The 11,137-nt window shown below is 27.9% G+C and overlaps 2 protein-coding genes across 3 annotated transcripts; one reads left to right on the forward strand and one right to left on the reverse strand.

Moving 5' to 3' along the window:
• The first annotated feature begins 586 nt into the window (after positions 1-586).
• On the forward strand, positions 587-2,049 carry LOC146724350 (uncharacterized). Of its 2 annotated transcripts, none has more exons than XM_085479992.1 (3): positions 587-1,112; positions 1,191-1,434; positions 1,616-2,049. In XM_085479992.1, exons 1-3 carry the CDS (start codon positions 747-749, stop codon positions 1,903-1,905), a joined length of 900 nt encoding a protein of 299 aa, XP_085336118.1. In that variant the 5' UTR covers positions 587-746; the 3' UTR covers positions 1,906-2,049. The 2 variants fall into 2 exon arrangements, with proteins under 2 accessions (XP_085336118.1, XP_085336117.1); XM_085479991.1 differs by having other exon boundaries at positions 588-1,112; positions 1,188-1,434.
• A 146-nt stretch (positions 2,050-2,195) lies between these two features.
• Positions 2,196-5,308, reverse strand: LOC114929760 (aldo-keto reductase 1B-like). The gene is made up of 5 exons (XM_029301420.2): positions 5,099-5,308; positions 3,909-4,388; positions 3,395-3,601; positions 3,120-3,268; positions 2,196-2,441 (listed from the first exon to the last, which is right to left on the reverse strand). Exons 1-5 carry the CDS (start codon positions 5,171-5,173, stop codon positions 2,399-2,401), a joined length of 954 nt encoding a protein of 317 aa, XP_029157253.1. The 5' UTR covers positions 5,174-5,308; the 3' UTR covers positions 2,196-2,398.
• Positions 5,309-11,137: the final 5,829 nt, after the last annotated feature.

Raw genomic sequence — 11,137 nt, forward strand, 5'->3', positions numbered from 1 at the left:
TAAATCTTGCCAGTGTGCTTTTTTTAACGCGATAACGATTTTTTAACGCGAATGATTTTTGTTAACGCGTTATCGCGTCGAACAAAAAGGGCGACGTTTATAAAAACATCATAAAATTAAGATGGACCGTGAAGAAATCAATTTTATAAAATACATGCAACTGCTACGAATCTATACTACAATTTTACAATTACGCTCTCTTGTTATTTATACGATTATTACACAATTGAAAAATTTGTGTTAAATTTAACAGATATCACATGTCCTAAATCACGGTTCACAGAAATTTTTGTGTTAATTTAACATAATATGGATATGTTAAATGGAGACACAAATACTGTGTTAATATTTCAACACAAAATAAATACAAAACTTCAAGTAATTTAAAATAAATTTTGTGGAAAATTAACAGTTTTAATGTAAAAATTAAATCAGAATATGTTAATTTTAAATTTTATCATCCCCGCTTATATTATAAAATAAAAAAATCAACATTTTTTTCTATAAATTTTAATAGATGAATCTTATCACTAATGAAACAGAACATATTTATTGTGTAAAATTAAAAATAGATGTACATTGTGTTATTTTTACATCTTTTTTCATTGTTTTAATAATTTAACATTTAAGTTCAATTAACACAACAATTTTAACATAATCCGTTTTTAACATGAAGACAAATTTTTCTACTGTATATTATATAGGATAAGATCATAGACGCAGATGTGAAATTGGAAGAAACTGGCATGGAATTGGAATCCTTGGAGCTGGCTAACAAGGAGATGGAAGAGAGACTGGTAAAATTACGAGATGAAGTGACCAAGTACACTACACCCAGCCTACACTCCATTCATTCCGATGATCTGATATGCTTGAGAAAAATTCGTCAACTCGCCGAAGAGGAATTGAAGTTGAAGAACTGCATCAAGGGGCTCGAGAACAAGGAAATGACTTATAGACGACAGATGAGCAAACTACTATCCTGCAAGAAGCTTCAACGTCGAAAGACGACGGAAACAGGGAAGAATAGTAGACTGTGGTCTCCGCTGAAAAATCACGAGCACGATGCGTATGTGACAAAGAGAAAATATATTCCCAAAGATAAAGGACGAGTGAGTAGAAGAAATGTATGTGTGTCACATAAGATAGATTCTCTTCTACAATTTTATGCGTTTCTTCCGATTTAGAAGACTTGTTGCTCGTGTGCGACATCAGGGGTGTTGACCGGTTACGAGGAAACGTTGAAAGAATCGTTTAAAGGACACCAAAAATTATACCCTTCGTGCTGCATTGCGCTAGACAATCGTATAATCAAACCTCATGGTTATAAAGTATGTTGCAAATCTTGTCAACAAATCTCATTCAAATCCAAATCTCCTTACGAATCGGCGAATGCTTCTTGCGAATCTCTATACAGTATCACCTCGAAGATAAGTACGTATTCGCCTTTTGATTTATTCTCTATATCGCATAAATTTTCCTGGAATATTTTACATATAAAATTAATAATTAATAAATATATAAATATAATTAATAAAAACAGAAATTTTTGAATATTCTCTTCTTCACGTTAAAATTAATAAATGCAAAGGTATACGTACATTAAAAATTTCAGATATACGATCGCTCAAACGATTAACACAATCTTCTGTATCGTGTGAACTCGGTAAGACATGCAACGAGTGCAAGACTCCTGCTGCATGCAAACAAATTAATACTTGCAAATGTGAAGAAAAGTGCATACGTGAATCATCGACTGCACCCTGTGATGATTGTACTGTGCCGTCGTTGGAGAAGACTCGTCGATCAGTGACTTTGCTATGTTCGGAATCGGAAGTAGACAGCGATAGCGACGATGTATTTTGCGAATGTTGCACTTGCGGTTGCGACGATTTATCGATATGATTAATATCAGCAAAAATTTATCGATATAAATATCTCAACAGTTAAATATCAATCATTTAATCAAACATGTACAGTATATAAAGTCATTTTATGTTGTGAAAATATTTTTATTTTAAGATACAATTTTACAAATTTTGTAATTAATTCAGAAAAAATTTTCATATTTTTGCAAAATAACGATGTTATTTTGCAATTTTTAATATAAAATTATAAAATTTATTAAATATATATATGAAAAATAATATACCTGTATTATAAACATGGTGCACACAAAGCAATTGATAGAGCACTAACAATAAAAAAAAATATATTTTAATGTAACAAATTTAATGAAATACATATAGATATATCATATCGACTTCTAATTTTTAATAATAATAATACATGAATTTTAAATTCTCTTGGTTTGTTCCATATATAAATTAATCTCGAACTTACATATGGAGAAAATAATTTTTAATTCTAATTTTTACTTGCTCACTTACTTAATTACTTAAAATGGAATGCTGAAAGGATAATAAGGACTGTGATTGGCGCTGAAAATAAAAAAGAAAAAATATTAAATATAAATTTAACATATATAAGATAGGCAATAAGAGCCAAATCGCGGATGACAGTGCGTTATTCTAAACGAAACTAAATTTTTTCGTTAGAATTAAATACCTGTGCACAAGGCACCAAATTTTTACTTGGACACGGCCAAGATATAAAATTGGAATAATCTCTACAAGAGATTTTTAATTCCATGTATCCCCTATTCCCCCTAAAGAAATAAAGTGCGAGACTTCGATTCTGCGACTTTCGGATCTATATTTTTCTCTCGCACTTTATTTCTTTAGGGGGAATAGGGGATACATGGAATTAAAAATCTCTTGTAGAGATTATTCCAATTTTATATCTTGGCCGTGTCCAAGTAAAAATTTGGTGCCTTGTGCACAGGTATTTAATTCTAACGAAAAAATTTAGTTTCGTTTAGAATAACGCACTGTCATCCGCGATTTGGCTCTTATTGCCTATCTTATATATGTTAAATTTATATTTATATATTACAGAGCCTAGTTAAACTCTTAAAAAATATTAATATATAGCGCAATTTGAAATACATAGAAGTACTAATTCTAATTGATATATTCTATATATGCCCCCATATTACGATCTAGAGATATGAAATATCTTCCTCTAATAATGATAAACAAATAGTAATGAGATCTTACCCCAGTAATGGACAAACTCGTCCATTGCAATCAAAGCTGTCAATATATGCAATATCATCAGGTGCAAGTTTAAAGTCGAATATCTCACTGTTTTGAGCAAGTCGTGACTTGTTGACTGATTTAGGAATTACAATATGGCCACGATCCAACTGCAAAAATAATTATTAAAATTAAATTTTATATTAACATATCAATAATATATAGGTTTTAAAATACAACTTAAAAGTTTGCAATTATATTTAATATATTGTGATTTATGAGAAAATGTAGCATACTTGATAACGTAGAAGTATTTGCGCAGGTGTCTTATTGTACTTCTGTCCAAGCTCAATTAATTTCTTATCTGCCAGCAATATTGGGTCATCTGGTTTGGCCCATGGTCTGTCTGGTGATCCGAGTGGACTGTATGCAGTAATGAGAATGCCCTTTTCTTTGCAGAAATCTGACAATTTCTTCTGTGTTAAGTATGGATGACATTCAATCTATAATATAAAAGTATAATAATTAAGATATCCATAATGAAAATAACTCTAGAAAATGTCGTTGATTATATTATGATTATGATAAAATTATTATATAAATTTATATAAATTTTATATATATATATATATATATATTATATAATTTTATAAATTAAAAAACAAAATCTCGTTAACATGCATTAGATCAAACTTTCACTTAAAGATAATCTTATTTTAAAAATTCAATATAATAATGCAATTATATTAAATTATATTGAATTGAGAATTAATCTCTTTCAGTTTCCTTCAATTGTTATCTTTAATTTACCTGATTTGTAACGGGTTTAACTGATGCATTCTTAAGTAATCTGGTAATTTGTTCAGAATTGAAATTACTAATTCCAATGTTTTTCGTCAGGCCTTTAGCTAACACTGCTTCCATAGCCTTCCAAGTATCCACATAATCTACATCGCTCAAGATAATGGTACCATCAGAAGCTGTAGGAAAATCAGGTCCTCCTTCTTTATATCCGACTGGCCAGTGGATTAAATAAAGATCTATGTAATCAAGGTCCAAATTAGCTAGAGATTTCTTGATGGCTGGTTCAACTAGCTCGGGTTTATGGTAAGTATTCCATAGTTTAGTGGTAATAAACAGATCTTCTCTCTTCACGACACCCTCTGCTATTTTTTCTCGAATAGCAAGGCCAACTTCCTTCTCATTGCCATAAACAAGAGCGCAGTCAATATGTCTATAGCCGATGTCAATAGCATCTTTTACAGCTTGGGTAACTTCACCTGGTTTTGACTGAAATAAAATTGAGTCAAATTAAAATAAAGTTTTTGATAATCTTGAAATTTTTTTTCTTAAGAAAGATTTCTATGAGATGAGAATATTTAATTTTACTTTTGTGTTAGAGTAAGTAAAGATAATAAGATTTTTGTTATAATTAAGAAAATTAATTCGCATTTAGGATTTCATGCATATATATTATTGTAAAATATAAATTTTATCATTCATTTTGAAATTATATTACTTTAATAATACATATTATAACTCATGAACATTGCAATTGTTGTTATTCAAATTTCAAGGGAATGATGCGATCAATTATATAATTATGTAGTAGGTAGATTGTGCGTAACATATTTGCACTTTTGTATTTTCTTCAATAAAAATGTAGTAGCATAATAACCAGTGCAAAAATAACAAGCCGTATCTTATATCATATTGGCAAGTTCCTACAAATCTATATTTACATACTTCCTTGTTTCTTATCTCTTTTAATGGAAAACAGATCTAACTCGTGAATATAGATGTAAAGATCTATCGCTTCAAATAAAAATAATAGATTCCAATTGTATAAACTCTTTCTGTGTGTGTAGGTTATTTTTCACGAAAGAATCTTAGAAAATTCGATCCAATGATAAAATCATCGGGCTATGCCGGCATCATCAGACATCAAAAGATATCCGGCTCGCTAGGACATAACGAGATGAAAAGAGAGAAATACTTGCCTTCCAAGTGCCCAAGCCGAAGGCTGGTACCTCGTTGCCGTTGTAGAACTTTAACTTGGGTGCGTTCAAGGCCATTTTACACAGATATCACGCACTGGTCTTCGCAAAAAACAGTTTAAATGAATCTTACGAGCTCTCACGCAGACACAACCGATCCCGAACGATGCTGCGCAGTGATTGCAGTATAAGCGTCCCCACCAAAAACCAGCTCACAAACAAGACCGGTCTTTACAAAGATGTCTCTGTGTATGATACGACACGTCCGCAAATATTTCCCAAATCAAAATTATACTCATTTCCGTGAAATAGGTCGAAATTTAAATTCTTAATAAAATTATTCTTTTATATATAATGTTCAAAAGTTTATTAAAAACAAATAAATATAATTTATTTAATTATTTAATTTATATTAAAAACAAAAAATATATTTATTTGTTTTTAATAAATTGCCCTTTAATTTTTGCAATTGAAACATATATATATATATATATATATATATATATATATGTTATATTGTATATATATCAATATATCTATATCATTTTTATATAAAAAATGTAACATCTCAGCAGTTTTGACATCTTTTATATACTCTTTATTAGATATCTTATATCTTATTATTGCGTCATGAGGGTTTTGCGTAACGATATCATATTGATACGCACATTCACGCAATGTATTAACAGTGCATCACTAACACAAGCTAATTCGCATGACTTTTTGTTTGTAGTGGCACAGATTAATAGACAGATCGCCAAAGGCCTGCCTAAAGAAGAGACCGCCATCTTCGTGCGATAGACTTTGCCCCTTACCGACACACTTTGCCCCTGGTTCGAGTCCGTGCTAAATTTCGTAGACTTGAACCAAAAGACTTTGCCCCTGGTTCGAGTCCGTGCTAAATTTCGTAGACTCGACCAAAAGACTTTGCCCCTGGTGCAAGTCCAGGCTAAATTCGTTTGACATTACCAACAGACTTTGCCCCTGGTGCGAATCCAGGCTAATTGATCATGAGACCAATTTGAGAGATTTGGCCCCCGTTGTGTGTGTGTGTGTGTGTGTGTGTGTGTGAGAGAGAGAGAGAGAGAGAGAGAGAGAATATTTTACATATATGCATATATATATATAAAATTTATTAAATATAAAAAATATATTTTTTACACATAAAATGTTTTTTTATTGAAATAATCACAATTTTAAATGTGATATAACACAGAGTTCAAAAATTTTTTTATTAAATTTTTTAATTAAATTTTATTAAAGAAAATTACTTGAAATTTTTTACATTAAGAATTTAAAGGCTCCTTATTCTCTTGTAGAAATTTATCACTACGCCAATTAATCACTTATTTTGAGTATTTAAAATACTATAATATACAGTAATTTAAGTATTCGAAATAAAAGTGATTAATTACTCGAAATAAGTGATAAATTGGCGTTACTAGTAATAAATTTCTATAAGAGTTGAAATAAAGTATAAGAGATAAATAGGCTATATGTGATCCGTATGCGAAATGTGAGATGTAAGACGCATATTGAAATTTAATTTTTCGATATAACTTTCAAAAATGTACACGAGGTACAAAAAATTAGCTTGGACATTTGTAAGACTTAAAATTGGGATTAATTCTCAATTCTATTAATTAAATTTCGATATAACACACCTTACATCCGCGCACGGCTCACATATAGCCCATTTATTAGTGCAATTTTTAAGTTCCTTATTTTTCAAAGTTCACCTTTTTACGTTATCAAATATTTTTGGTACGTTTTCAAGAATTTTATATTTTTACTTACCGCAGTTTCTTATCCAAATGTAAAATCTTTTATCGCAGTCTATAAAAAATTGAAACAATTTACAATTTTATGATATAATATTATTATTATTACAATTTCTATATATATGCACATCTGTCAAATATCGTGATTTATTTCACATTATTATTATCTATTTTAATAAAAAAAAAACAAAAACACTTGCAACAATCAAAAATAAACCGCCTGCCGCGAACGGAAAATGCCAAGAAAGCACGCAATTTCCGCGAATCTCGTAATTTTTTTGAAAAATCAACAATTTCAACGAAATTGTAAATTCTTCAAATCACTGCACAAGTATAATTCACAATAATAATTTGCAGTAACTACGATAAAAAATCGTATACTGAAAACCGCAAACGAAAGTGCAATGGGAGTAAGAGTAAAGTCTGTGATAAAATTAATTGGCAATAGAAAATTAATAATTTTCAAATAGAAAAATTTTGAAATTACCGAGGATTTACAAATAATAAAGTAAAAATATTAAATAATTTATGTTTTCGAATTTTGCTCGCGGAGAGGATCTTTAAAACAAGATTTTTAGAAGAGAGGACCTTTAAAATATAAACAGGCAAAAACGTTGGAAAAATTAAAGCGCGCGTTTAAACAAATAAACGCAATGAAATAAATACGCAATTGTTTTTACTTATCGCTGTAAGCTCACAAGCTTCTGACGTGCTATACACTTTTATATAATATATACAAGGTGTCCGGTAACTAACGGACCAATGATTAAGGGCGGATTCTCTGGCCAATTTGGAGACGATTTTTCCTTAGCAAAAATGTTGAGAAGTCAATAATTTTCGAGTTATAAGCGATTGAAAAAAATAGGTTTTTTGAAAACTAAACGTTTTGGAGTTAAAAGTCTAACATAATTACATTCTTCAGTTAATTTCAGGTAGAGTTTACTATAATAAAATTTTAATTTAAGACTTAGTTATAAAGATACATAATGACAAAGATTGGAAAGTTGTAAAAAATGATGACCTTTTTCGACATTTTCGCTGAGGAAAAATCGTTCCCAAATTGACCAAAGAATCCATTTGTAATCATTGGTCTGTTAGTTACCGGACACCCTGTATATTGGACACGAGTTTCGTTTGTTTCAGATTCTCGAGAGTTGAAGTAGGAACATACGAGTATCATATATCGTTTGTGACTTGCCGAATGAAAGCAAGACAGAGAGCGAACGAGATGATGAGCTTAATAGCTCATAATGTTATAAATAAATAAATAAAAAATTATAACCTGACCTACTAGTTATTGAATCTTTTTTTAATAAAATATTTCATTATTATTATCATCTAAGTCTAAGTCGTTTAATTACTTTTTAGTTTTTTAATAATTAATTTAATTTATTCTAGTCATTTTTATATGAGAAAAATAATATCACGTATATGTTTTATAATGAATTAATATATTTCGGGAACCGAATTATATATTCTTAATAATATAAAAGTGTTCAAAAATTATATTTGACTTTTAATTTTAATTATTTTATAGCAAAGAGTTCCGAAATCTCTTACACACATAATGGGGATTTTTTTCATCCATATAATTCGCAATTAAGTATATATGTTAATTATTAATTTTAATAAAATAAAAATTAAAACTAAAGGTCAAATATAATTTTTAAACACAAATATATTAAATTAATTATAAAACGTATACCCATAATAGTATTTTTCTCGTACAAAAATAATTAGAGTAAATTAAATTAATCATAAAAGATTAAAAATTAATTAAGGGGTTATACCTATCTGCAAACTTCAAAAAAATCGATTTTTGGATTTTGATATTTTCTTAAAGTACATACTTTCAAAAATATTCCCTGCAAATTTCAAGTCGATTCGACAAAAAATTAACGAAGTTATGTGAGTTTAAAGGTATACTGGTGTGAACGTATCCTGCTGTTTAGAAGCAGGGTACAGAAACGGGTCTCAGGTATCGAACGGCAGCTGCGACGCGGACAAAAGCGGTCTCTATACAAAGCCAAAATATATATAAATAAATAATATATATAAATATATATAAATATATATATAAATATATTATTTGGTTGTGAACTTAATTTGAAACTTCAAATGCGTTTTTCTCAAAACAGCATTTTTAAAATCGGTGACCAAAATATCTCGAAAACCGCTGCATCGATTGAAATAAAATTTGGTAGACATCTTTAATACTAAAAAATCTAGTGCCCGATCGTGGCTTTTGTTTTTTCGTTGCGTATTTTTTTTTAATAATAAAAAAACGAGCGAATTTTTGGTAGCAAAATCATACCTTCAAATTTGAACAGCCGCCATTTTGTCGCAAATTAATTTTTCAAAAAAATGAACGATCGGGCACTAGATAATCTTATATATTAACTAAATTTCTCGGGTTTTTTGATTTCTGGTAAACCAGTTCAAAATTAGAGTGGTAACCGCAAAACGCTTTTCAAAAAACTGCTTCTGGAAGATTAAGCATATCTTTTTTATTTATCAACATTTTGCAATAAAAAAAATACTAAATAATCTTTGAAATATATATATTTGAAAACATAAATGTTCCTTTCCAAAGCACTTCAAATATTTAAAAAAAAAATTCCCAAAAATACGTGTTTTTCAGACCTTGCAGGTAGGTATAACCCCTTAAAGAATTTAAACTTATATTTTATATAATAATAATAAAACATTTTATTACGTCAAACCGTCGTGAAATAATTAAATAAAATTTGCTAGTTACGTCAAAGTCAAGTTTTCTAAGCTTATAAAACATTTTATTAAAAAACAGATTCAATAAATATAAGTACATGTTATATATATACTTATATTTATTGAATCTGTTTTTTTTATAAAATGTTTTATTATTATCATATATAATATAAATTATTTAATTATTTTTTAATTTTTTATGAGTAATTTAATTTGTTTCTAATTTTTTGTCAAAAAATCCACCGGGGATACTTTTTTAAAAAGAAATTAAAAAATTTTTTAAAAAAAAATATTTCCTTTAATTTTTTTTGGATTTTAAAAATTAAAATTAAAAATAAATTATCTGAAAGTTATCAAATTTAAATCCCCAAATATAATTTTTGTTCTTTTATCTAGTTATTTAAAAAAAAGAAAAATTAGTTTTTAAATTTTATTCTATTTTATTAGCAAATTTTTATTTTTGGGTAATTTAAATAAACACTGCCGATAAAATTTGTGATAAAAATTGTAAATTTAAGGGTTTACAAATTATAAATTTGACATGAATATTAATTTTTTAAATCCCCCTTTTATATTAAAATATATATAAAATAAATATCCTGCCTTTTTTCGAAAAAATTATCATTTTTTAATATGTGATTGGGATACCCGCGATATATCAACTTATTTGTAGAAAAAAAATATTATTTTTTTAAATTATGAAAAATCTTTGACACTATATATTAATTTTCTTTTCTCCTGGTTTTTTTTCTTTTTAAAACATGACATTTTATCTTATTTAACCTTTTTTAAATATTGATTTTTTTATTTTTATGAAACTAAATCATACAATATTATAAAAATTTTATTTTTCCTTTTTTAAATAATTTTATTATAGGGTTTGTATTTAATTTATTCAAATTTTTTTTTAAATTTATTCCTTTCCAAAATTCAAAAACCCAGTAATATAAAATTTATTTTTTTACATATATAAAAATATATATAAAAATCATTATTTATTTTAATACCGGGGGTTAAAGTAATTTGTTTTTTTTGTTTTATTTTTCCCCCCTCCTTTTCCCCTCCGGTTTTAAAATTTTTTTTCACCTTTTGGGGTTTAAACAGGGGTGACTCAAAAATTTAAAAAATTTAAAAAAATTTTCAAATTTAGTGTGCTTTATCATGTTTTTATTTATAAGGGGAAAAAATTCGAAAATGAAAAAATAAAAAAAAAAATTCGCATGAATAATTTTTTACCCTAGCCCTTAAAAATTTTTCACGGTCCAGTAATTGAAATTTGGGTAATATGGATACTAAGGGTCGAGCAAGTACCCAATTTACCCCGTGAAAAAAATTTCTTTGAAAGAAAAATACTCCCTAGGATAATTTATTTGTTTTAAAAACGGTACCCTGTTACTTTTATTTTAAACCCTTTGTTTAAATTCTAACTTTGATCTGCTATAAATTTTGAAAATTACTTTTAAAATTTTTCCCCCCTCTTCAAAAAAAATAATTTTTAAAGTATCTTTTGGGTATTAAAATATTTTATTTAAAC

Source organism: Nylanderia fulva, unplaced genomic scaffold, assembly GCF_048542155.1.
Source record: "Nylanderia fulva isolate GAGA-0341 unplaced genomic scaffold, ASM4854215v1 Scaffold1368, whole genome shotgun sequence".
NCBI classification, from domain to species: domain Eukaryota; kingdom Metazoa; phylum Arthropoda; class Insecta; order Hymenoptera; family Formicidae; genus Nylanderia; species Nylanderia fulva.